This window comes from Periophthalmus magnuspinnatus, chromosome 23, assembly GCF_009829125.3.
Source record: "Periophthalmus magnuspinnatus isolate fPerMag1 chromosome 23, fPerMag1.2.pri, whole genome shotgun sequence".
Taxonomy (NCBI): Eukaryota; Metazoa; Chordata; class Actinopteri; order Gobiiformes; family Gobiidae; genus Periophthalmus; species Periophthalmus magnuspinnatus.
This window is the reverse complement of record NC_047148.1, coordinates 73,876-101,424: the sequence shown is the minus strand read 5'-3', so window position 1 is coordinate 101,424 and position 27,549 is coordinate 73,876. Positions and strand designations below refer to the sequence as shown.

At 45.3% G+C, this 27,549-nt stretch overlaps 1 protein-coding gene across 1 annotated transcript in view; it reads right to left on the bottom strand.

Moving 5' to 3' along the window:
* The window catches only part of LOC117391364 (MAM domain-containing protein 2-like), an 85,781-nt gene that overhangs the window by 39,740 nt on the left and 18,492 nt on the right, over window positions 1-27,549 (bottom strand). Inside the window, exons 3-7 of the mRNA XM_055231844.1 lie at window positions 10,676-10,995; window positions 7,376-7,460; window positions 6,838-6,972; window positions 5,893-6,155; window positions 4,459-4,552 (exon numbers count right to left, since the gene is read on the bottom strand). Coding sequence (XP_055087819.1) covers window positions 4,459-4,552; window positions 5,893-6,155; window positions 6,838-6,972; window positions 7,376-7,460; window positions 10,676-10,995 — 897 coding nt within the window. The remainder of the gene's footprint in view (window positions 1-4,458; window positions 4,553-5,892; window positions 6,156-6,837; window positions 6,973-7,375; window positions 7,461-10,675; window positions 10,996-27,549) is intronic.

Here is a 27,549-nt window from a genome sequence, read left to right as displayed (position 1 = left end):
TTATATGTTGGCGTTTAGACTCTGGCAAGGAGAGTCTGACGGAGAGAAGTCAGTAATGAGAGAGAAACATGTTGGACCATGAAGTAGGCAGGGACAATATTGAAGTTTTGTGTCACGTTTATCATGGGCAAAATAACTGCGATTAACGATAATGTCACAATAATTATTCAAATTACAGTTTAAATGTTATAAACAATATTATATTTTTGTTTCATTCACACTTGTTTCATTAATTCATTAATCCAAAGTCATCTGGTCTGACCCTGAAGAATGCTCCATTTGTATTTTACCTATTTAGTTGTATTATAGGTAAAACTCCAGACTTCTCCTGCGTGATTCTTAAGTCCATAAACCATCACTGGACACATTCTGCTGTCAAACTGTCTTCACAATGCAAGGCTCTGGTAGCATAGCATTCACAGTGAATAGGGACCTTGAATTGAATTTGTCTACTTTGTTTATTGTGTCATTGTTCAGCTCCACCACCTACATGGAAGTACGAGTGAAGTTTATAAAGTAGATTATCCAAATAGACAGTTAAAAATAGGAAATACTTATCCCAAGGTGACAAAAAATGTGTTTGAAAGAGTATTAAACCCAGAAGAATGCATCAAATGTGTGTGGCGAGTCAGTCCTTTTGTATTATATGTGGGAAAGTCAGCCATACTGTATTTGTACAATTTTGAGGAAACATGGAAAAATCAAGCGGTAAACAATCATGTATAGACAAGTAAATGGTATAAAAAAAGAGTCAAGTGAGTTATAATTTTGAGTGAAGACACAGAGGAAAAATATTGAAAGATGGCTCAGTAGCGCCATCTCAGAAATCAATTTATAATGCACCAATGGAAGCCCGGACCCAAAAAATGTCATTGTCATGTTACAAATGAAACTTCGCATCAAAAATAGGTCACAGCATCAAAACTTAGCATAAAAAATAGGACTACATGAGGCCAGTTCTAAATATAACAACTCACTAACGAGCTGAATCTAAAAATATATTTTATTCTTTTCCTATTTTTTCTAATCACCCTTACATTTATATAGAGTTAAACATGACAGTATCTTAAAAATATGTTCATTATACATGAAGTTTAGATAAGTTAAGGTGAACTCTGACGAACTCAGTTCAAAGGTCAGTATTGTGCATGTGACAAAACCAGTGTTCAGCTGGGGAGCGCTGCAAAGATACACGCTGAATGCAGTTTCTTATCCCAAAAATGGCAGATTATTTTTATTTTTTTTCACTTTCACAACTAATTTTACGACTGTAAAAGAAACCTGTGTGTGTCTCATTTGCGGGCAACTGTGGCGACGGCAAAGCGCCATAGTGTGGAAGGACACTTCACTACATGTCACAAAAGCAAACTATGGACAGAAAAAGCCTGTGATCTTTTTTTTACAAGACCGGTGAAAACGACACAAAAGGCAAATGAGATTTATTTTAAAATATGTAAGTTGATTCTTCTTTAACATTACATAATTGACTTATATCGTAGGAGATAACAAGCTGGGGGAAGTATGGCAACCTGAGCACTATCCTCTGCTTCCTCCTCCTTTTCTCATCAGCAATGCTATTCACATGTTGTCCCCTGTCCCACTCCCCCTGTGGAGTGTAACTCTTTCAGATGCCCCGATGACAGCTGGACCCTCTCCTCCTCCCCGCCTGGCCCTCTTCCACCCACCTCCCTCTCTTCCTCTCCTGGCTCTCCTCCTCCTCGCCTGGCCTCGCCTCCTGATCAATAATGTCAACTGGACCCATTCACTGGGGTGCCATGACGATGCATGAAAGAACCCATGTTGCTAATAGGAAAATTTCCAAATTTTCATACATTTCAAAGTCTTATAACGACTTATTACTTTCAATGAACAACGTAAAATTTGGCAAGTCTGAGGGGCCAAGGTTGCATTTTGCACAGTGTTGCCATGGCGATAACTGGAAAAAACCCATGTTTTTGCATTTTGTGCATCAGCGCTTCCAATTTCTTTTGACTTTCTTTGGTGACAAGTGCAGCCCAAAGCCGCAATAAAACAGAGGCAAGTGGCACGTTAGCGCCACCCTTAGGGAGTGCTGAGTCAGCTGAGCATGAAGCATGGCCTGCGAGGGCCGTTCAATGCCTCTTGTGGCTTTAATTAAGCCCGAGCCCATACAGGGCGTAGGGCCTATTGCTTCTGCAACAATGAGTGCATGGGCGAAGCCTGCTCTGACTCCAGTATCCTACCAAAATTGGCACAATGACTCTTCATGTCATCCCAATCAATAAAGTCAATTGGACCCATCTCATATCTTTCACTGGGTTGCCATGGCAATTCACGAAAAAACCCAAGTTATTGTAATCGGAAAATGTACTAATTTTCCTACATTTCAAAGTCTCATAAGAACTTATTGGCTACACTGAGGATAGTGAAATTTGGCACAGTGACTCTTCAGGTCATCCCCATCAAAAAGGTCCCAATGGCCAAGTTTGTATTTTACACGGTGTTGCTATGGCGATGCCTGGAAAACACATGTTTTTGCATTTTGTGCATCAGCGCTTCCAGTGTCTTTTGACTTTGTTTGGTGACAAGTGCAGCCCAAAAATGCAATAAAATAGAGTCAAGTGGCACGTCAACGCCACCTTTAGTGAGTGCTGGGTTGGCCGAGTGCAAAGTGCGGCCCGTTCGATACCGCTTGTGGCTTTAATTATTATTATTCCTTTCCGCCAAGTAAATCCCTCCTGAGAGAAAGAAAAAATGCTAAAAAACTTGTGAAAATTTGCTCAAAATAGAGAGACTAGAGACTGTCTAAAAACTTAAATGTTATAATGTTGCCAAGAATCTACGTTGCAGGATAGCTCACTGGCACCCTCTGGAAAATTAAAATGCATTACAAGATAGGAGGGGGTTGAGCCTATTTTTTCATTGTCAGTACATAAAACTTGACAGTTACATAGAGCATCTTGAAATAGACAAAAAAGTATATTATGGCCCTGCTCTAAACCACACAGGATATCAGCCAAATTTGATCAAACTTGAGAAATCTAGACCTCGTACTTTAACAAACTTGTCCTATGGTTCTGATCCGATGGTTGCCAAACTGAGGTAGCATCATCAGAATATATTTAGGGTCAAAAGTTGTTAAAATAATTTACCTAAGTCTCAGGGTCTCTTCATGAAGGAGCTGTTTTGAGCTCTTAAAAATCCCTGTAATTCAAACCCAATGCAGTGTTTGTGTATTTTGATGAGCTCGACAAAAAAATTTGTTAAATAAACTTGTATCTTTGAAAATGTCTTTCCAGCGTCCCCTACAAAGTTAAAATGGGGCAAAAAATTTGTGTACGTCATTGTCAAATGAAATTTGGTACAGACAGCCTTTATATGATTCCGAAAAAAAAAACAAAAAAAAAACAGCAAAGACCACGTCCTGTCTACATCCACATTTGCATGGTCACACCTCAAAAAAGTCAATGAGAAATAAGAAAATAAAATCATAATCCAATTTAATTTGGAACACTCATTCTTCATCTGAAATTCTATGGGGACCACAGCCTATCCCCAACGTGAAGGCAGCCATTTTGAATCAAAATATGTGGATGGACGAAATCTAGACCTCTGCCAAGATGCCAGTCTGCCTTGTGTTTTGTGCCGTTTTCCCCGTCCCTTCTGTGTGGAGCCTGGAGCTGGGTGGAGAATCGGGCTCCTCCCATGCATACCTGCAACTGATTGCTACTCAAGCTGCACCTGGGGAGGACAAAGGGAGCCAGGACTTGACTCTCAGCACCAGATAGTCTGCGTGTCCACAGTGGTACAGCTCTGCTTGGCTCAGTCTCTTGTTTTTTTTCATGAACTTGTCCTAGGATTTTTTGCCAACAACTTAAAAGTGAGTATCATCAGGACATATGTGGAATCAAAAGTTGTTAAAATAATTTTTATAAGTCCCAGGGTGTGGTCATAACAAGCTCTAAAATAAGAAGGCATTTTGAAAGTACGTAATAATTCCATAATTCCTGTAACTTTTGCAAATGTCGGATTTAGACCCAGTGTATTTTGATGAGCTGGACAAAATGATGTGTGGATTAAAATTCTAGGTTTACAAATGGCTCTCTAAGCCCCTGTAAAGTTACAGTGAGCCTTAAACATTTTTCTCCAACATGACATTGAAAATGTGGAATCACATGTTAAGCTGAGATTGATATGCAAGCTCTCCCACTGTGGTGTGCCCTTCCACAGTCGCAAGGGTTGCAAGGCTTTATCACTGATTGCAATTTTAATTGTTTTTGTTGTACCATCTCTGTTATGATCGGGCCTGGTGGTGAAGAGGAGGAGATGGAGAGGCTGAAAAGCTCATGGCTGTGCTGCTGCTGTGAAGATGCAATGAAAGGACAGTGACAGTGCATTTCAAAGGTCAGAGAGGCGTGCAGAGAAAAGGTACAGGGAGCATGTGCAGTAGACTAGGCTGGAGTATGTTGAGTGTGAGACCTGTGTCAGCACTGCAGAACTGTGGGGAGAAGGAGATGTCGTCCACAGCCACCCGCCCCCCTCTGGGACTGCTGAAGGCCACTTCGAACACCACCTGCACACGCAAGAGCTTTACATGCTTTGTGGGGACAATACACCAACTTGCATTTGTCCCTTCAGTCCTTAACCATAATTACTAGAAACCATATGTTTTTCATTTTAAATTCGATAAGCATGATCTAATTGTCTCTAGATACAAATTAAACATGTTAAAAATGTTTTGTAATCACAAAAACATTTATTCATGTTAAAATTAGTTTAGTTTTTTATGTTCTAAAAATGATTATCCAAGCGAAAAGCTGAATGAGCTTCACAAGTCTCTCATTTGGGTTGCCAGTTTCAATGCTGAAATCCAGCTGGTTTAAACCAAAAGGGAGTTATTTTGAAATTGTAATTAGTTACCCATTACTAGTTACTTAAACACTACTTATTTACTACTGGAGGAAGTAACTTTGCTACATTATTTTGGGATTACTTGTTCACAGTATTGTCTAAATTAATCAAATGTGCAATCAGATGTTTTATTAAAAACATTTAAATAGAGGTAAACATCAAATGAGTTTCAACTGTTATCACAGCAACAATAGAAATTCTGTCTGCCTACTTCTGTCTGTCTTTGAGGTGGTTATCTGACAGGAAAAGTCATGTCTGTTACAAGTGTTTTCATAGTAATTCATTACACTACTAGGTTACATAAAATTGTAATGCAATTACAGTAACTAGATAGTTGTAACACCCAACACAGATCATTAGGTAGAGTGCAGGCTCCATAAGGTTCCTTTAACGTAGCAAAAGACGAAGTTCCAATCTGTCAACTGGACAAATCGTTGCAGGAGTGAGTCCAGTTGACAGATGTGGTTAGCCCCTCCCCTCAAATAGATATCAGGCAGTGGCCACCAGCAATCTGACCAGACCTGAAGAAGCGGCTTGGATGAGCAGCCAAACGTCTTCACTCCTGCAATGATTTGTCCAGTTGACAGATTTGAAATTTGTCTTTTGCTATGGATCAGACCTGGACGACTGAGGGTCTACACAGACATCTTCCTTTAATGTAAATAAACTCATGTCTTAACTTTAAACATAAGGTCCCCCTAAAAAAACAGAAATACTATAATATATACTGCTTTATGTGAATGAGCCAAAGATTACTTTCAGACTTGTACTTGTTACGAGTTACTTCTTGTTACTTCTTACTTCTTGTTGATCCAGTATCGAAGAATTACATCATGGATATTGGGAACCCATTTTTGTTCACTTAAGGAAGGCATGTTCCTATAAAGGGATACAAATCTGCCCAGTCGCACATAGAAAAATACTACTAATCTTATTGAATTAACTATTATGAAAAACCTCTCTCTTCTTGAGACTATTTTTCCGACCTTGTTTGCCCCTCACCTGTACAGAGTAGGGGGCTTTGAGATCCACCTGTACAAGCTCCCACTCCTCGGGCCCCTGGCTCTCTGATTTGGGCCTCCACAGCTCCTGGTACTGCCCCAACCTGTCCCGTGTGTACACAGAGAACAGGTTTCCTCCGGCCTTGCTGCGCTGATACTGGAAGCTCAGGCAGCCTGACATGGGTGCTGTAGTCATTGGGGACACCAGCTTAGCGACCTCCTGGAAGATGACAGCATGGAGGGAGTCCACATACATGAAGTGTCCTGCAACACAGAGGACAGCCTCATCTGTGCTTACGGTCATAACCAACTTTTCAAGCAAGGGTTTTCTGTGTATCTTTATTGTTCCTCATGTATAGCCCTTTCCAAATAGTGCACCCAGGTGATCTCTGGGGTCTGCCTCCTGTTTTGTGCTGTACAAACATCTCACGAAGCATTACACACAACAACCTCCTCTGGCATGAGTGTTACTCCTGCTTTGGGCTAATAGCCAACCCACCCCCACACAGCACCAGGGCCTGGAGAGTGCCACCTGCAGGTGGGAAAAGTGGGCACTACTGTGTGCAAACAATAAAGTGTTCCACATCCGAGCAGGCTGAAGTGAATATAAACGCACAGCCAGCACTGGAGCATGATAAATTATAGTAAATTGCACTTTTACAGACGTTACTCATTTTACCACTTTGTCTAATTTGTTCAGTCCACACTTGGTGATGGTAATTTATTACTGTAGCAACATTTACCCTGGGGTAGACTAGAGCATCTAACTTCTCCCACCACCACACAACACCAACTCATCCTAGTGGATTTAGAGGACGACCACAATTATTCATTACAATGTGGGGTCTAAAATCAGGTCCACATACTGTAAATATTTTAATATTAGTTCAATTACATGGTTTAAAGTTCAGATATAGGTTGTTGTGCAGTTGTTGGTGTGACTGACCTGTGTGGTTGTTGGAGGTGGGGTCAGGGCTAAAGTCGTTGTTCAGCTGTACAGCCTCTCCCCCCACGTACCAATTGACGTTGGCGTTCCACTGGTTGCTGTAGCCACACAGATGAGAATCCTCAAAGTCGCACTCTGTCATAACACAGGACACATCAGATATCAGAGACTGTATTTAAAGCATCGACTAACAAGGTAAACATGCTGAGCTGTATTTACTTGTTTACTTTGTTACTTATTTACCCTGTTTATGCAGAGCTTGTTCACACTGCTAATCGTTTATCCCAAATGCTTGTCTTGACAAACCTACACCATTTTAAATAGCTCTAATCTCCATGTCTACTTTGTCATAGACATCTGCTGAGATTAAGATTTGTTTTAAATTATTCACTGTAAACACTAAGCTGTATTGTTTGTGTGTGACACTCAGGGCTGCAAGAGGAATAAATGTATCAACTTAAATATTCACATGGACAGATCAGACCTCCGGTGTATAAGCTCTATGCTGAGTATGAGAAGTGCAGTCTATGGGACAGACCAAGGCAGTATCCAGGGCTGATGTGGATCTCAAACAGGGACACACTGCTACCTGCTGCACTGCCCGACGTACCGTCAATCACCACCTGAAACGGCAAAAGCACACTGATGAACACAAGAATCATTTATTATTATTATTATGAGGATTCAACACATGTCTTCACCCATTAGGCTCGGGCACCTGGAGTCTCAAACATCCTCCAAAGCCATGCGTGCTTGCTGCTTAAGTCACCACCGCTGATAATGGCTCACAAACACAGTGGAATCCTGGCTACCCTAACACACCCATAACAGCAGCCTAGCCCTAGTTACAGTTCCCATGAGAAGTGTGAGTACATGCCCTGGCCCTAGTTCTGTGATGGGCCTAATGCGGCTCCATACAGGCTCTTAGGGGCCCCTGAGTGATGGATCCAAGTACCCAGGGCCTCAGGTTCCATGTACATGCACACACAGACAGCCCTGCTCTGCATTTGTCCAAACTCAGCTGACACGTGTGTTTACACGTGCTGATCTTTAGCTCTGCTAAGATCAGTCTGAGCAGCTACACAGAGAAGGCTGTGTTTATACTGTGGGTCCTGCTGCTTTAGTATTAGCCTACCTAAAGTTTTACATTATGCATTCTTCATCAAGTTACTGGTGAGAGGAGAAAAAAGACATGGATATCATGAAATAAATATTTTATATACAGTTGAAACCAGACGTTTGATTACCAAAATTATTTCTATTTGCTACAGACTACAGACCTGTGGCGCTGACGTCTGTAGTCATGAAGTCATTTGAGCGCCTGGTCCTGCACCACCTCAAGTCCCTCAACTCCCCCCTCCTGGACCCTCTGCAGTTTGCCTACAGAGCCAATCGGTCTGTGGACGACGCCTTCAACCTGGCCCTTCACTTCATCCTCCAGCATCTGGACTCCCCGGGAACCTACGCCAGGATCCTGTTTGTGGACTTCAGCTCTGCATTCAACACCATCCTCCCTGCTCTGCTCCAGGACAAGCTCGCTCAGCTCAACGTGCCTGACTCCACCTGCAGGTGGATCACTGACTTCCTGACGGACAAGAGACAGCGCGTGCGGCTGGGGAAGAATGTCTCGGACACTCGGACTATCAGTACAGGAGCTCCACAGGGCTGTGTACTTTCTCCCCTGCTCTTCTCCCTGTACACCAACTGCTGCACCTCCAGCCACGACTCCGTCAAACTGGTTAAGTTTGCAGATGACACCACCCTCATCGGACTCATCTCGGACAGCGATGAGTCTGCCTACAGGAGGGAGGTGGACCGGCTGGTGTCCTGGTGCAGCAGCAACAACCTGGAGCTCAACGCCCAGAAGACAGTGGAGATGATCGTGGACATCAGGAAAGTCACAGCCCCCCTGTCTCCCCTCACCCTGACGAACTCCCCCATCACCACTGTGGACTCTTTCCGCTTCCTGGGCACCTGCATCACCCAGGATCTCAAGTGGGAGCCGACCATCAGCTCCCTCATCAAGAAAGCCCAGCAGAGGATGTTCCACCTGCGGCAGCTGAGGAAACTCAAGCTGACAGTCCAGATGATTGTGCAGTTTTACACTTCCATCATTGAGTCCATCCTCACCTCCTCCATCACTGTGTGGTTCGCTGGGGCCACTGCCAGGGACAGACAGACACTGCAGCGCATTGTGCCTCTGCTGAGAAGGTGATTGGCTGCAGCCTTCCATCTCTACAGGACCTGTACGTCTCCAGGACTCGGGGGCTGGAGGCCGTATAGCAGCTGACACCTCTCACCCTGGACATGGACTATTTGAGCCACTTCCCTCTGGCAGGAGGCTACGGTCCATTGGGACCAGAACCTCTCGCCATAAGAACAGTTTCTTCCCCTCTGCCGTTTGTCTCATGAACACTTTATAATATCTGCACTAAACTGGACACTTTATAACATCGGTCACTTTAATAAGCCATGTTTGCACTGTTGTTCTGATGCTGCTGTTGTATATATTTTCTATCTTTAAGTATTTTATTAAATTTTTTAAGCATATCTTTTTTAAGTTCGTGCATGCCCTTATTTGTATTTGTATTTATTCAGTGTGTTTATGTTGCACTTTTTCACCAAAGCAAGTTCCTAGTTTGTGAACTGTGTTCACAGACTATGGCAATAAAAGTCTTCTGATTCTGATTCTGATAAAATGCCAGAATAATGATAGAAGGATTTTTTAAAGACAGTTTTTCATTTCTTTCTTCAAAGTCAGAAATTTAAATACAGTAAGATTACTATGCCTTTAAATAAGTTGGGAAAACCCAGATGATGATGTCATATCTTTGGAAGCTTCTGATTCACAACATTTGAGTTAGAGACACACCTGTGGATGTATTTGAAGCACACCTGAAACACACTGCTTTTTTGTGTAACATCATGGGAAAGTTAAAAGAAATCAACCAAGATATCAGGAAGAGAAATGTGGACTTGAAGAATTCTGATTCATCCTTGAGTGCAATTTCCAGATGCCTGAAGGTGCCATGTTCATCTGTTCAAACAATTAAACACAAGTATAAACACCATGGGAATATCCAGCCATCTCCTCAGGAAGGAGACACGTTCTGTGTCCCAGTGATGAACGTGCTTTGGTCTGAAATGTGCATATCAACCAAAGAACAAAAGCAAAAGACCTTGTGAAGGTGCTAGCTGAAGCTGGCAAGAGTGCATCATAAAAAAGACAGATTACAGTTTGCAAATGCACACAGGGACAAAGACCTTCATTTTTGGAGACATGACAAAAGTAAAATTGAACTGTTTGGCCATAATGAGCATTGTTACATTTAGAGCAGGGGTGTCAAACACAATTTCACCGAGGGCCACATCACCAAAATGGCTGCTCTCGTAGGGCCAAATGTAAAATAAATCTAACTAATTTTCAAACTTGTTAATTAATGTTTCTGTATTTATTACTTATTCAAGTTACATATATTGCATATGCATTTGCCTAGATGTAAAAATATGGCTGTGTAACTGCGTATCTCCTGATAAATTTAGATTTTACTATCATACCTTTTAATCTACCCTGTCGAGGGCCAACATAAAATGATGTGGAGGGCCACATTTGGCCTACGGGCCTTGAGTTTGACACATGTGATATACATTATGTATGTACTTGTACCACCAGTATTTTTGCACTCTGCCTCTGCAAAGCTGTCATTCTATAAGTTTGCAGCTATTGGTTTAATATGATTCAAACTACTGAGGCTAAATAAAGTAAATTGTGGGACTTTTAACACACTCTCCCTAAATAATGTCATGCTAATACAACTGTGCAGAGTACAGTAGTTACCCTGAAAGGCAGTGTGATGTTGCTGAGGTCCACACTGGAGATGAGCCAGCTTTCAGAGGGGGATTTGGTACTCCACAGCGGCCGGTCAAAACTCTGCCCCTCCGAGCGCAGCAAGACGTTCAGGCTGCCCTCCACAGTCACCTGGTACACCAGCCGCAGACAGCTCCATTCGCCCACCTCCAGAAGTGGGCTGAGAAGCAGGCCCCTGTTTGTCCCACTGGTCTCTCCATTGGTGTGTGTGCTGTCTTTTTCAGTGTTCTCCCCTGTGTCCACCGCACTGTCCATCCGGTCGGAGTCTGCCTCCACTGCCACAAAATGACCTGCAGAATGGAGGATGAGAGAGTTAAAAGGTTACACCTTTCCTTCTAGGTTCAGATTCCCTGTGTCCTGTTTTTTTGCTCTCTTAGATCTATTAAAGGCCCACTTTGGATATCCACAAGCAGAGAGGGAGTTTTCTATGTGTTGTCCATCCTTCACTTTTCCCTCTGCAACCACTTGAGCCGTGTGTTGTAGTGTACTGATAACTCAGAACTTGAACTTTATGTTTTTATCCACAGCATTAATATGTGCAGTAAAGGGTTCCAATTTTGATTTTGGTTCAGTTGTTGATACCAATGTGTGGGTGGAGTGCTTGGAAATTAGGCCAATGCATCTTGTTCAAATTATTCCATATATAATTTAGCCATAATAGGAAAGACCACTGAGCCCATGGCACAGCCGTGGATTTGCCTGTAGAAGTTTCCTCTAAACTGGAAATATGTGGTATGTAAACAAATTTCCAGAAGTCTGCAGATTTGGTCCGGTGTCAGTTTAGTTCTCTCATTTAGCTTAGTATCCTGCAGTAACCTCCTCTTTGCTGCCTCCACCGCTACTGATGTGGGGATACAAGTGAAGAGAGAGGTCACATCAAATGAGACCATGGTCTTGTCTTAATACCACATATTTCCAGTTTAGAGGAAACTTCTACAGGCAAATCCACAGCTGTGCCATGGGCTCACCTGTCTCTCCTATCATGGCTAATTTATAGATGGAACAATTTGAACAGGAAGCTTTGGCCTCATTTCCAGTTACACCACCCACACATTGGTTTCGATATGTGGATGACAACTGGACCAAAATCAAAATTAAGGATCTGGAGCCTTTTACTGCACATATTAATGCTGTGGATCCAAACATCAAGTTCACACGGGAAGAAGCCAAGGAGAACCAACAGGCCTTTTTTAGATTGTGCAGTAACAATAGGAGAGGACAGGCGACTCCAGGTAGAAGTTTACAGGAAGCCCACACACACAGAACAATAGCTGCTGTTTGATTCACACCATCCACTGCAGCACAAACTCTACAACACAGAGCTCAAGTGGGGCCCACAAACACAGAGGGAAAAGTAAAGGAGGAGCAACATGTGGAGAAAGCCCTCTCTGCTTGTGGATATCCAAAATGGAGTTCCTCTGGACCCCACTGTACATCTCCATCTCAAAGCCACTAACCACTCCTTTGAAGATGGTGAGGTTCAGATCTTAGCCAGAGAAAATAAATGGTTTGAGAGAGGAGTTAAAGAAGCTATTTTTGTTAGGAAAGTGAATTCTTCCTTAAACAGAAATGGGGGCCCCAGACCCAGAACAATGAGAACAATAGCAGGGTTGTTAAGGGCTGAATAGGGTAGCTTCATCTGAAACTGGAGACAATAGCTGTTTACAGCTTCAGTGTAGTTAGCCCCTCCCTTCAAATAGATTTAAAGGCAGTGGCCACCAGCAATCTGACCAGAACTGAAGAAGCTGCTTGGATGAGCAGCAAAACATCTTCACTCCTACAACAATTTGTCCAGTTGACAGATTTAACGTCATTGTTTGCTATACATTGGAGAAACTAAACAGCCACTCCAATGTACCAACACCATTGCAAGAGCTCCACGGGACCCCAGTCTGCCGCACATCTCCATCTCAAAGCCACTACTCCTTTGAAGATAGTGAGGTACAGATTTTAGAAACAGAAAAGGTTTGAGAGTGGAGTTAAAGAAGCATTTCTTGTTTGGAAAGACAATCCTTCTTTGAACAGGAATGGGGACCTCAGACATAATTTATCCCCTATCTATAACTCCATCCTCAGACCCAAAGCAAAACAAAGAAAACAATACAGCTAGCCAAGATGCCAATAGGTGTAAAATCACTCATAAGCGGATTGACTGTGCAGTGCACACACAGGGTAGTACCTAGCCTACAAACAGAAACTGTAAGCAATAGGTGTTTTTATTTTCAGTGTAGCTAGGTGCTCCATTCAGATAGTTATAAGGCAGTGTCTGCCAGTAATCTGACAGAACTGAACTTGGATGAGCAGCAAAACGTCTTCCCTCCTACAACGTTTTGTCCAGTTGACAAGTATTACATTAAACCATAGACTGTATAAAGAGCGAGTGTGATGTCACCCATTGTGATCAGCTCCATTCAAATGAAGCTCATTGTGGCTAGCAATTATAGGGCCAAATGTAGAGCCAAGATTCATATTTGAAAATCCAAATGCATGTTTCAAAGAACCAATGAGAAACCAGGTGGTTAAAGGTAACACCCCTTCCTACCTGCAGCACTGGTTTTGCACTGGCGGGAACAACCTCTAGGAAAGAAGGCACCTGCTTTTTCTTAATATTCATATCTTGATTTACAGCCAAAATTGTGAAATTAAAGCACAAGACAAAAATGACAGGGCTGACAGCCATAGTTGGAAAGAGAGGTGACAGTTTTTCAATGGAAGCAAATCGCGCCGATGTTGCCTATTTGAAAAGTGGTGGCTAGCAGGTTAGCTATGTCCATTTATAAATACAGTTTATGTCTGTAACATGTTGATCTCCATGGACATAGATACATTTAATGCTTACTGTGGAACATTCCAGAGAAAAAAACAGCATCTCCATGGAGATAAAGAGATGACAGACACTCTACCAGAAAGGTTGCATAAAGCACTTTTAATAGCACTCCTCTACATTTTCTATACATTTTTTTCTTTTATATGTGGCCTATGAACATGAGTGTAGCGGCTCTGTACCAACTTCACCACAAACCTGCTGAACTTCAGAGCAGCCCCAGCTCCAAGTGTAGTTTAACATTTTGTGGAGCCTCCATGATGCTGTTCTTTCCAGTGGCTCTGCTCCTCAGTGCCAGCTCTATGCCTGTTTTTCCACTTTTATCCCCCTCTTCAATTCTCCTCGCCCTCTCTCCTCTCCCCCTCCTCTTTTTCTTTTTCCTTCATCTTTCTGTCTTTCCCTTCCTTCTCTCTCCCCTCTGTCATTCCCTTCCTTCCACTTCCATCTGCAAGTGATTTAGCACCAGGTTCTCCACAAACATGAGGTACGAGACAGGAGAGGGGCCGCACCCTAGCCCTGACACAATCGGCTCTGCTCACCGACTCCCATGGGCCGGCTATCCTTAACCACTCAAAGATCCACAGCGCTACAGTATCATCACGTTTAGGGGGGATTCTGACTTAGAGCTGTTCAGTCATAATGGCTGGTAAACCCATAGACCTGGCAACACTGAAGACTAGACCCTGTTGCGTTTTATATGTCTGTTTTGGCGTATGTGCGTATGTATGTAATAATAATGGCTTACACTTGTAATGCACTTTACAGGCTTGTCAAAGCCTTTCAAAGCGCTACACTATAGTCATTATTCATTCATGTTCTCACTCGGTGATGGTAAGCTACTATTGTAGACACAGCTGTCCTGGGGCAGACTGACAGAAGCGAGGCTGCCAATCTGCGCCCCATCTGACCACCACCTATCATTCACACAAATACCACTTTCATACAGACAACACTCTAACCACTGAGCCACTGTTGTATGTGTGTATGTATGTATGTATGTGTCACTCTCACCCTGTGATGATATGAAGGCGGTACTTTTCAAGATACCTTTTGTTCAGTAGAGATTGGAAATTACAGGACTGAAATAATCCAAATGATTCTAGTGAAGGTGTGGAGTCTAAAAGCACAGTGGAGCACTTCCCGTATTATCAGATGACATTAGAAGGTGGAACAGAGTGTTTTCTGTTTGAGTGAAGAACTCAGCCTAAATATGCAGGATTTGTGTATTAAACATGGGAATGAAACAAAACACAACTCCAGGTATGTTTGATGAGGAAAGAGCATTATAACATAGATCTGAGAATAGCATAATATGGGCCCTTTTAAGGTTAATGTTTTTATGGTACACTTTATTACTCCCAAAGGCAAATTTGCCCTTTGCATTTGACGCATTGATTTCTTCAGATCTCAGAAGCTAAGCAGGCCTGGTTAGTACTTGGATAGGAAAATCCCTGGGGCACCCACATTGCCTATTATGAATCTGGTGTGGGAGTATTACAGGAGAGAGTTAAGTAATTTGGCAGCCTCGCTTCTGTAGTTTACTACCACCAAATATGGAATGAATACATTATTATAAACTCCTTTGCAATGAGGAAAACACATTTTACTTGATCTAATGTTAAAGGGGTGGTGCCAGTTTTTCATGTGATCAAGCTCAGTATGACTTCATCCATCCATCCATCCATCCATTTTCTTCCGCTTATCCGGGGCCGGGTCGCGGGGGCAGCAGTCTAAGCAGGGACTCCCAGACTTCCCTCACCCCGGACACGTCCTCCAGCTCCTCCGGTGGGACCCCAAGGCGTTCCCAGGCCAGCCGAGAGACATAGTCCCTCCAGCGTGTCCTGGGTCTTCCCCGGGGCCTCCTCCCGGTGGGACATGCCCAGAACACCTCCCTAGGGAGGCGTCCAGGAGGCATCCTGAGCAGATGCCCGAGCCACCTCAGCTGGTTCCTCTCAACGTGTAGGAGCAGTGGCTCTACTCCGAGCTCCTCCTGTGTGACCGAGCTCCTCACCCTATCCCTAAGGGTGCGCCCGGCCACTCTGCGGAGGAATCCCATTTCGGCCACTTGTATCCGCGACCTTGTCCTTTCGGTCATTACCCAGAGCTCATGACCATAGGTGAGGGTAGGAACGTAGATTGACCGGTAAATCGAGAGCTTCGCCTTCCGGCTCAGCTCCTTCTTCACCACAACGGACTGATACAGGGACCGCATCACTGCAGACGCTGCACCGATCTGTCAATCTCCCGCTCCATCCTTCCCTCACTCGTGAACAAGACCCCGAGATACTTGAACTCCTCCACTTGGGGCAGAGACTCACCACCCACCCGGAGAGAGCAAACCACCTTTTTCCGGCGGAGAACCATGGCCTCGGATTTGGAGGAGCTGATTCTCATCCCAGCCGCTTCACACTCGGCTGCAAACCGCCCCAGTGCTGCAGGTCCTGGCTCGAAGAAGCCATCAGGACAACATCATCCACAAACAGCAGAGATGAAATCCTGTGGTTCCCAAACCAGACCCCCTCCGGCCCCTGGCTGCGCCTAGAAATTCTGTCCATAAATATAATGAACAGAACCGGTGACAAAGGGCAGCCCTGGCGGGGTCCAACATGCACCAGGAACAGGTCTGACTTACTGCCGGCAATGTGAACACAGCTCCTTAGCAAAGAACCCCGGACCCCATACTCCCAGAGCACCCCCCAAAGGCCACCACGAGGGACACGGTCGAATGCCTTCTCCAGATCCACAAAACACATGTGGACTGGTTGGGCATACTCCCATGAGCCCTCGAGGACCCGATGGAGAGTATAGAGCTGGTCCAGTGTTCCACGACCAGGACGAAAACCACACTGCTCCTCCTGAATCCGAGGTTCGACTATCGGTCGGATTCTCCTCTCCAGTACCCTGGAATAGACCTTATCGGGAAGGCTGAGGAGTGTGATTCCCCTGTAATTGGAACACACCCTCCGGTCCCCCTTCTTATACAGAGGGACCACCACCCCGGTCTGCCATTCCACAGGTACTGTCCCCGACCGCCACGCGATGTTGCAGAGACGTGTCAGCCAAGACAGTCCCACAACATCCAGAGACTTGAGGTACTCAGGACGGATCTCGTCCACCCCCGGAGCCTTGCCACCGAGAAGCTTGCCAACCACCTCAGTGACTTCAGCCAGGGTGATGGACGAGTCCGCCTCTGGGTCCCCAGTTTCTGCTTCCTCCTCGGAAGACGTGACAGTGGGATTGAGGAGATCCTCAAAGTATTCCTTCCACCGCCCGACAACATCCCCAGTCGAGGTCAGCAGCTCTCCACCCGCACTGTAAACAGTGTTGGTGAAGCACTGCTTTCCCCTCCTGAGGCGTCGGACGGTTTGCCAGAATCTCTTTGAGGCCGTCCGATAGTCCTCCTCCATGGCCTCCCCGAACTCCTCCCAACCCCGAGTTTTTGCCTCTGTGACCGCCCGAGCCGCGGCACGCTTGGCCTGCCGGTACTCATCAGCTGCCTCAGGAGTCCCACGAGCCAACAAGGCTCGATAGGACTCCTTCTTCAGCTTGACGGCATCCCTTACTTCCGGTGTCCACCACCGGGTTCGGGGATTGCCGCCGCGACAAGCACCACAGACCTTACGACCACAGCTACGAGCAGCCGCATCAACAATAGAGGTGGAGAACATGGCCCACTCGGAGTCCATGTCTCCAACCTCCCCCGGGATCAGGGAGAAGCTCTCCCGGAGGTGGGAGTTGAAGACCCCCCTGACGGAGGGCTCCGCCAGACATTCCCAGCAGACCCTCACAATACGCTTGGGCCTGCCAGGTCTGTCCGGCTTCCTCCTCCGCCAGCGGATCCAACTCACCACCAGGTGGTGATCAGTTGACAGCTCAGCCCCTCTCTTCACCCGAGTGTCCAAGACACGCGGTCGGAGGTCAGATGACACGACAACAAAGTCGATCATCGACCTCCGACCTAGAGTGTCCTGGTGCCACGTGCACCGATGGACACCCTTGTGCTCGAACATGGTGTTTGTTATGGACAAGCTGTGGCTAGCACAGAAGTCCAATAACAAAACACCGCTCGGGTTCAGATCGGGGAGGCCGTTCCTCCCAATCACGCCCCTCCAAGTGTCACTGTCGTTACCCACATGGGCGTTGAAGTCCCCCAGGAGAACAACGGAGTCCCCGGTTGGTGCACTGTCTAGTACCCCTCCCAGGGACTCCAAGAAGGCCGGGTACTCTGCACTGCTGTTTGGCCCGTAGGCCGACACAACAGTGAGAGACCTGTCCCCGACCCGAAGGCGCAGGGACGCGACCCTCTCGTTCACCGGAGTGAACCCCAACACGCAGCGGCTGAGCTGTGGGGCAATGAGCAAGCCCACACCAGCTCGCCGCCGCTCCCCGCGGGCAACGCCAGAGAAATGGAGAGTCCAACCCCTCTCAAGAAGATGGGTTCCAGAGCCCAAGCTGTGCGTGGAGGTGAGGCCGACTATATCTAGCCGGTAACGCTCAACCTCCCGCACAAGCTCAGGCTCCTTCCCCCCCAGCGAGGTGACATTCCATGTCCCCAGAGCTAGTCTCCATGTCCGGAGATCCGGTCGTCGAGGTCCCCGCCTTCGACTTCTACCCGGATCTCTCCGCACCCGCCCCTCATGGCTCCTCCCGCAGGTGGTGGGTCCACGGGAGGACGGCCCCACATCGTTTCTTCGGGCTGGGCCCGACCGGGCCCCGTGGGGAAAGGCCCGGCCACCAGGCGCTCGCTGCCGAGCACCCACCCCAGGCCTGGCTCCAGGGTGGGGCCCCGGTAACGCCAGTCCGGGCGACGTAAACGGCCTCGTTGGATTTCTCTTCATGACTTCAATGTAAAGTTATTTTATCACCCAACCCAAACCTAACCTAGCATAAATCAAGACATTACAACACATGACCAGGGTATCCATTTGCTTTGTTTCTTCACAGTAATTGCATAAGCCAAACCTAGATGTCCTGTGGTTCACTTTCACCTCACAGCAACAAAATCTTGGATAAGAATCTGGTGGGGAGTTTGTATGTTCTTCCTGTGTTTTGGGTTTTCTCTGGGAACTCTAGTACCATCAATTAACCCATAAAACAAACACAATAAGATAATCCATTGCCTAAGTATTCCTGGTCTCTGAACAAATCACCACAATCAGCTTGTCAGTCTCTTTCTCTTCACCACCAATGTCTAAGCCACAGGGGAGATATTTTTTCTTAAAGAGGGAGTGTTATGCAACATTTTGCAGGGTTTTCTACCATGTCATAATGTTGTTTCCTTATCAAAAACATGCCTAAAGAGGTTTTAGATATCATTCATGCATGTTTGAGTAATCTAGCATTCTCTTCCAGGCCCAATTCAAACCCTTCTTACAGTTAGGAGTACAATTCTGTCCCATGCTCAGCCCACAAGCCAACTATGCTTCTGCCCATCAATTATCCATATTGATGAGAGTACAGGACTGTGGTGGACATCTTTGTCACTTGGAGTTAGAGGAACCATCTTCAGCTCAACGTAACAAAGACCAACGAACTGGTGTTACAGATAAGGAGGCCCAAAGGAGCTGTGACCCCCACCTCCTCCAGGGGGCAGTGTGGACATAGTAGAGGAGTACCTGGGGGTTATGCTTGGACAATAAACTGGACTTGAGCAGGCTACAGGAAGTGAACGCCGTCTACAGGAAGGGCCAAAGCCACCTCTAGATTCTAAGGAGGTTTCTAAGGATGTTCTATGAGACTATGAGGGACTGTGTCATGATGTATGTCGTGGTCTACTGAGGAGGTATTGTGTAGGGGTCTGGTAGGAGTCATGTATGCTGTGGTTGGCTGAGGAGATAGGCTGTAGGAGTCCATGGTAGAAGGGTAGAAGTCTATGGCAGGAGTCATGCAGGTTGTAGTTTGCTGAGGAGGAAGGCTGTAGGAGTTTATGTTAGAGTCATGTATGCTGTGGTCTGCTGGGGTAGCAGTGTGTGCATGAGGGACACTAATAGACAACAAGATCATCAAGAAGACGGCCATGTTGTGAGGAAGGAGTTGGACTCTGACTGTTGGGTCAGACAGGAGGATGTTGTCCAAAATCAGGACTATTCTGGACTGAAGGATCCCTGCTGCTGCTCCCAGGTTACAATACAAAATTATTCTGTTTAGAATCCCAAATACTTTTCACAGCCACAAACATACAATCTGTCAATCAAGACATGAGAAAACTACAATCAGATATAAAACACGTAAAAAGTATATATAAAGTTATGTAGAAGTATATTGTTGTCACAATACTAATATTTCAAACTCAGTTTTGACACTAAAGAAACACTCTTTCTTTAGACAATAGAATGTGAATTACAACATTAAATGGTAGTACTTTCTTTTATATGACTGTGTGGCCTTATATCTGGAATCTGTGTAAGTCGTCCGGGTAGGTTCCATAGTGATCCATGGGCATATACTTAAACATCTGAGACAGCTCAAGATCATTCTAAAACTATTCAGAAAAGGTTCATTTCTGTCCTGAGAATGTGATCTTTTTTAGTATCGATACTTGCTCAAATGAGAGTCTAGTTTTGCCACTAGTTTTAGTATAGATTGATCTGATTTTGATACTTCTGACAACCCTCCTAGTGCAGGTGGGTATAACCCCATAAATGTATAGAGTTAAGGAGTCACTCAGTATGTTTTCTCTCTTTGTCCCTGAATACAACATGGCACAGGTTTCCTCCCTACAACCAGAGATTGATTAAATTAAGCATCTCGAACATTAAACATTAAAGTGGCCTCTGCAATTTCAGGTAAATGGTGACATCACACAAGACTGGGGGGGGGGGTTAAGTGTGGATACTTGTTAGACTAATAACACTGCTAGAGAGACAATGTCCTCCCCTTCTGCTCTTGTTAGTGTAACTTGTTAAGAGTAACTTGGCTCGAATCACAGATTTCTGGATTCCATATATATTAAAAATGTCTACCTTTTAACTCTGTAGTGGGCACCAACTTTGCCACCTGGTCGTGAGTTGGATCCGCTGGCGTAGAGAGGAAGCTGGACAGACCTGGCAGGCCCAAGCATATCATGAGGGTCTGCTATGTCTGCATGTTCTCCACCTCTATTGTCGATGCGGCTGCTCGTAGCTGTGGTCGTAAGGTCTGCAGTGCTTGTCGCACTGGCAACCTCCAAACCCAGTGGTGGACACCAGAAGTAAAGGATGCCGTCAGGGTGAAGGAGGATTCCTATCAAGCCTTGTTGGCTCGTGCGACTCCTGAGGCAGCTGACAAGTACCGCCTGGCCAAGTGTTCCATGGGCCTTGCGGTCGCAGAGGCAAAAATTCGGGGTTGGAAGGAGTTTGGGGAGACCATGGAGGAGGACTGCTGGACGGCCTCAAAGAGATTCTGGCAAACTGTCCAATGCCTCAGGAGGGGGAAGCAGTGATTCGCCAACACTGCTGAGCTGCTGACCTCAACTGGGGATGTTGATCTCCTCAATCCCACATTCACGTCTTCCGAGGAGGAAGCAGAGATCGTCCCTCACATTGGCTGAAGTCAGAGGTGGTTGGCACGCTCCTCGTTGGCAAGGCTCCAGGGGTGGATGAGATCCACAGAGTGTGAAGCAGCTGGGATGAGAATCAGCTCCAATGCCATGGTTCTCGACCAGAAAAAGGTGGCTTGCCCTCTCTGGGTGGGTGGTGAGTCTCTGCCTGAAGTGGAGGAGTTCAAGTATCTCAGGGTCTTGTTCACGAGTGAGGGAAGGATGGAGCCTGAGATTGACAGGTGGATCGGTGCAGCGTCTGCAGTGAAGACAAGGAGCTGAGCCCTAAGATCTCGATTTACTGGTCAATCTACGTTCCTACCCTCACCTATGGTCATGAGCTCTGAGTAATGAACGAAAGGACGAGATCGCAAATCCACTGCACTTATTTTAAAAGTTTGTTTAAATCAAATATGTTTTAAGAATAAATCAGTAAGGCACTGGCACACAGGTTTGGTTATGATTGTAGTAACTTTGTTAAAGGGTTCCTTTAGGGTTCCATAGGGTTGCTTTAAAACAGTCATGTGTACACGTTGATCCATTCACATCCAAATCAGCCTGACCCTGCACTTCTGCTCTTATCTGCTCAGCTCCACACAGACCACATGTTGGAGCGTGCTCAGAGCCAGTGTGGGGTGTGCCTTAGATAAACAAAAGCAGGACTCTCTTCTCTCTCTCCTCCAGACGGACCAGATATGCGGCAGATCAGATCAGCCACACTCAGGGCAAAGGAACTATCATCTAAATCAGATGGTGAAAACTACAAAGGCTCCAGTGTTATGAAATGCTTGTGTGGCAACGATCACCCGCCGAGGGTATGTTTCTGGGGGAGGGGTTTAAGGCCCAAGGGTCACAATCAATATTACAGTGTAAAAGACACGCAGGTAAGATCCTGAATTAAAAGATGAGAGAGATGTGACAAACAATTAAAAGGATTTTATTTAAAAAGTTTTAAAAATTCTAATTCAAATTCTAATATATGGCTAAAACAAAATAAAGTTAAACAAGACAACTCAATTTAGGAAAATACATTTATTACAACATTAAGTTAAAAAGGTAGAAAATGTTATTACAAAAAAAAGCTAACAGTTGAATTTCAACTTAAAATAGGCCTAGGAGTAAAACAAAAGCAGTTAAAATGACCAGAAAACAAAATAAGCTAGCTGGGGCCGCAGTGGTGAGCAGACTATCTAGGGTGGGCCCAGGGGTGCTACCACATTCTCACCTCAGTGGACACAGCAATCGGCACAGCAAAATGAAAAGTGCATAAAACCAAACTCATGATCCCAGTGCACTAAATCACATGCAAAGGTGGGGGAATCTCACCAGTGTGCCTAGCTCAATCACCAGAAGGCACCCTGCGTTGCTGAAACAAAACAAAATAATTACTCAATCCAGTTGGGTCAAACCTGCTGATAATTGCAAAACAAAATCAATGCAAAACAGAAACGGATGCACAACAGAGTGCAAAACAATATGCAACACAAATGCAAAACAAAACAGCGTGCAAAACAGTTTACAAAACTTGTTTTGTTGGTGACTTGGTGCCCTGTTTTATTTTAAAATGTCTCTCCTCCTGTGTGTGTGTGTGTGTGTGTGTTGTTGTTTTTTTTACATTCTGTCTGTTTTCTTGTCCAGCCCCGCCCCTATTGGGTTTCCCCTTTTCCTTATTTCCCAATGCATTTGAACTCACATTCAATCAAGCACATTTATTTCTATAGCACATAAAAAACAACCATATTTGACCAAAGTGCTTCACAGGTTTATGTAACCCGGGTGAAAAATGCAAATTCCCTGCTCTATTAGTTCAATTCAATTCATTTATTTTTGTAACGCCCAAAATCACAACAACAGTTGTCTCAAAGGGCGTTCATGTTTTGGTTGATGGGGGAAACCGGAGTACCCGAGGAAACCCATCCAGACACGAGGAGAAACATGAAAAACTCCACACAGAAAAGCCTGGGCGACCCGGGGATCGAACCAAACCCTCTGCTGTGAGACATGAGTGTTGCCACTCAGCCACCGTGATATACACACAAAAACAAAACAACAGGAAAAATCAGACAAAACAAGAAAAATCGGCCAGGCGAGGAGGAGGGAGGGGGGCGGAGGAGGGCCAGGTGAGGAGGAGGAGAGCCGGGCGAGGAGGAGGAGAGCCAGGAGAGGAGGAGAGGGAGGCGGGTGGAGGAGGGCCAGGCGGGGAGGAGGAGAGGGTCCAGCTGTCATCGGGGCATCTGAAAGAGTTACACTCCACAGGGGGAGTGGGACAGGGGACAACATGTGAATAGCATTGCTGATGAGAAAAGGAGGAGGAAGCAGAGGATAGTGCTCAGGTTGCCATACTTCCCCCAGCTAGTTACTCCTACTGCAGCCTGTCTTATCCCGGGTTTGTCCCTAACTCCCTCACTATGTAACCTGGTCTATACCGAAGAGGAAGGTTTTAAGCCTGGTCTTAAATACAGAGACTGTGGGGGCCTGTTTAGCATCAGCAGGGAGTTGATTCCATAGCACAGGAGCTTGGTAACTGAATGCTCTCCCTCCCACTGTACTTTTGGACACTCTAGGAACCACTAATAGTCCTGCATTCTGAGAGCGGAGTGCTCTGTTTGGCTGGTACGGGACAATAGCATCTTGCAGATAGGATGGGGCCATACCGTTTAGGGCTTTGTATGTCAGGAGGAGGACTTTGAATTTGATTCTAAGCTCGACAGGAAGCCAGTGCAGATATTTTAGTACAGGACTGATGTTGTCTCTTCTTTTAGTTCCTGTTAGGACTCTGGCCGCTGCATTTTGGACCAACTGGAGGCTCCTTATAGTACTTTATAGTACTTTATAGTACTTTATAGTACTTTATAGTACTTTTGGGTCAGGCGGCGAGCAGAGAATTACAGTAATCAAGTCTGGAAGTAACAAATGCATGGATGAGTTTTTCAGCATCGTTTTTAGGTAAAATATTTCTAATTTTAGTTATATTTCGCAGGTGAAAGTATGCGGTTTTACAAGCTAGGTTTATATGGGCTGTGAATGAGAGATTTTGATCAAATAGGACTCCAAGATTTTTTACAGTAGGGCTAGAAGCTATACTCACATTGTCGAATGAGATTATCTGGTCCGACAGTTGTTTCTCTCTCCTCTCTGCGGTGTGCCTTGTGAGTTTAGTGCTTCAGGGTCCAATATTAGCCGGCAGCAACGCAAACTCAAGAGGTGTGGGTACTGATGCGAGGTGTATGTTAAAAAGGTACCGGTCATCAGGTCCTTGATGCATCGGGAGTGAGATTTGATTATGGGATACAGAGGGTATGGGAGGTATCCAGACCCTCTTAAAACTTTCAGTCTTTGTTATATTGCAGCCATTTGCTACAATCATTTAAGTTTATACCAGGTCAGATCCAACCGGTAGACGAACCTCGGATCCAGGAGGAGCAGTGTGGTTTGAGTCCCGGTCGCGGAACACTTGAACCAGCTCTATACTTTCTATCGGGTCTTCAAAGGTTCATGGGAGTTTGCTCAACCAGTCCATATATGTTCTGTGGATCTGGAGAAGGAATTCGACCATGTCCCTCGTGGTGTCCTTTGGGGATTGCTCCAGTAGCTCCATTGCCGGCAATAAGTCAGACTGGTGCCTGTTGGACTCCGCCAGGGCTACCCTTTGTCACCGGGTCTGTTCATTATATTTATGGACAGAATTTCTAAGCGCAGTCAGGGGCCAGATGGGGTCCAGTTTGTAAACCACAGGATTTCAATCTCTGCTGTTTGCAGATGATGTTGTCCCAATGGCTTCATTGAGCCAGGATCTGCAGCAGGCACTGGGGCGGTTTGAAGTGTGAAGTGGCTGGGATGAGAATCAGCTCCTCCAAATTCGAGGCCATGGTTCTCGACCGGAAAAAGGTGGCTTGCCCTCTCCGGGTGGGTCTGCCTCAAGTGGAGGAGTTCAAATATCTCAGGGTCTTGTTCATGAGTGAGGGAATGGGAATTGGCCTGGGAATGCCTTGGGGTCCCACTGGAGGAGCTGGAGAATGTGTCTGGGGTGGATTTAAATTCATTTTTTCCCTCATTAATGTACATACAGCTCCCCATCTTTGCAGATTTATTGAAAAAGAAAAACTGAAATATCACATGGTCGTAAGTTTTCAGACCCTTTGCTGTGACCCTCATATTTAACTCGGGTGCTGTCCATTTCATCTGATCATCCTTGAGATGGTTCTACATCTTCATTGGAATCGAGCTGTGTTTGATTATATAGACAGGTGTGTGGCCTTCCTAATCAAGTCCAATCAGTAAGGCAAGGCAAGGCAAGTTTATTTGTATAGCACAATTCGTACACAAGGTAATTCAAAGTGCTTTACAGAATTAGAAAGACATTAAAATCACACAAATAAAAACATAAATAATCACAAATAATCATCATAAAATTAACATTAAAACAGAAGAGTGCAGAATAAAACCCTTTCAGTCGTATGCACAGCTGAACAGAACCGTTTTGAGCCTGGATTTAAACATTGTCAAAGTAGAGGCCTGTCTCACATCTTCAGAAAGACTGTTCCAGGTTTTAGCTGCATAAAACTGAAACACTGATTCCCCATGTTTAGTCCTGACTCTGGGCACCAGCAGGAGGCCAGTCCCTGAGGTCCTCAGAGTGTGAGATGGTTCATATGGCACTAACATGTCAGAGATGTACTTTGGACCTAGGCCATGGAGAGACTTATACACAAGCAGAGCTGCTTTAAAGTCTATTATTTGAGCTACAGGAGCCAGAGACCTGAGCACAGGACTTATGTGCTCATACTTCCTGGTTCTAGTCAGACCTGAGCAGCAGCGTTCTGGATGTACTGCAGCTGTGTTAAGGCTCGTTTGGAGAGGCCAGTGAGCAGGCCGTTACAGTAGTCTAACCTACTGGACACAAATGCATGGACAAGTCTCTCTAAGTCTGGTTTTGACTGTATGCATTTGATTTTTGACATGTTTTTAGGTGGTAAAACGCTGCAGATGTTATTGATTTGATGTGGCTGTTAAAGTTCAAGTCTGAGTCCATTATTACCCCTAGATTTCTAGCCTGATTTGAAGGTTTTAGAGAGATAGACTGGAGGTGACTGCTAACACTTTCTCTATGTTTCTGTGGGCCAAAGATGATGACTTCAAAGTTGTTTTCCATCCACACACTGATCTGTTGATGCAGTGAGTGAATCCACTGGTCCATAGTCACCTGCTGCAGTGAGATATAGATCTGAGTGTCATCTGCATAGTTGTGGTAAGACACATTGTTGCTGCGTATTAACTGGCCTAACGGCAGCATGTGGGGGAGGGGGGGGGGGGGGTTGTATATGACTAAGTAGAGTATGGAGGGGGATTGTTTTAGCTCCATTTTAAATGAAACATATTCAAGAGATGGAAACACCCCAAATGATAAAATGTGAGTAACTAAAATGCACACACACCTACACCCTTTTTGTTTACTCGTGTTTCAGATTCAAATTTGAAGTTGGGTGGAGTTGATTCTACTAGAATTGCATTACCTGTGTTTTTGTCGAGCCATGTTTCAGTTAAAAACATAAAATCAAGATTAAAAGAAGAAATAAAATCATTAATTAAAAATGACTTGTTACATAAAGATCTGACATTGAGCACAGCAAGTTTCAGATTAGTTTCAGTAGGACTGGATGTTATCGTCTTACAGGGAATGTGAACTAAATGTCTCTGATTGGACAGTCTAACTGCCCTTCTGTTAATCAGTCTACGTGGTGTAACTGTAGATATAGCTCCATCACAGGGCCTCAGCATGATATTATTTTTTATCATGACTGTATGTCCTGAGACAGCAGAGGCCCTGTGTGTTCTAGCTCTTGTTGATAACAGCTCTGGGGGAAGGCAGGGAAGGGCGAGCTGGGCGAAGTTTAGGTGAGCGACCAGGTGAGGGCCAAGGAGGTGGGTACGGGATGGGTAGTATAGTTGATGCCAGAACTCTTGATTGCACTATATTAGGTGTGAGGGGAGCCATCTTAATACCTGATCTGATGAGACTTTCTAGATGATTGATAAGGGCCATAGGTGAAGGTGGGGAGGAAAAAGAGAGTGAGGAGTCAATAGAGGGAGTAGATGTAGCAAACTTGGGAGAGTGGAGATGCTGCTGACTTGTTCTCTGGGGGAGGTGGTGGTGCTGCTAAATCCCTTGCTGGGGGAGATGGTTGTGGTGCTGCTGAAATCTTCACTGGGGGAGATGGTTGTGCTGCTGGTGGTGAGTCCTTCGCTGGGGGAGGTGGTGGTTGTAGTTGTGGTGCTGCAGATGGTGCTGACACATTGGCTCGGTCTCTGGTTGGTGCAGCAGGAATGCTTCTCTCATTCCTCTTTTCTCTCACTGGCCCAGGACCCTGTCCAGGCCGGATTCTCAGAGCGTGGAGGAGATTATCTGTCAACACTCTCACTTCACCTCTGCTCAGGTGCGGGCCATTTCCCTTGAACAGGTCGTCTCGTTTCCAGAACAGATCAAAGTTCTCAATGTAGTGCAGT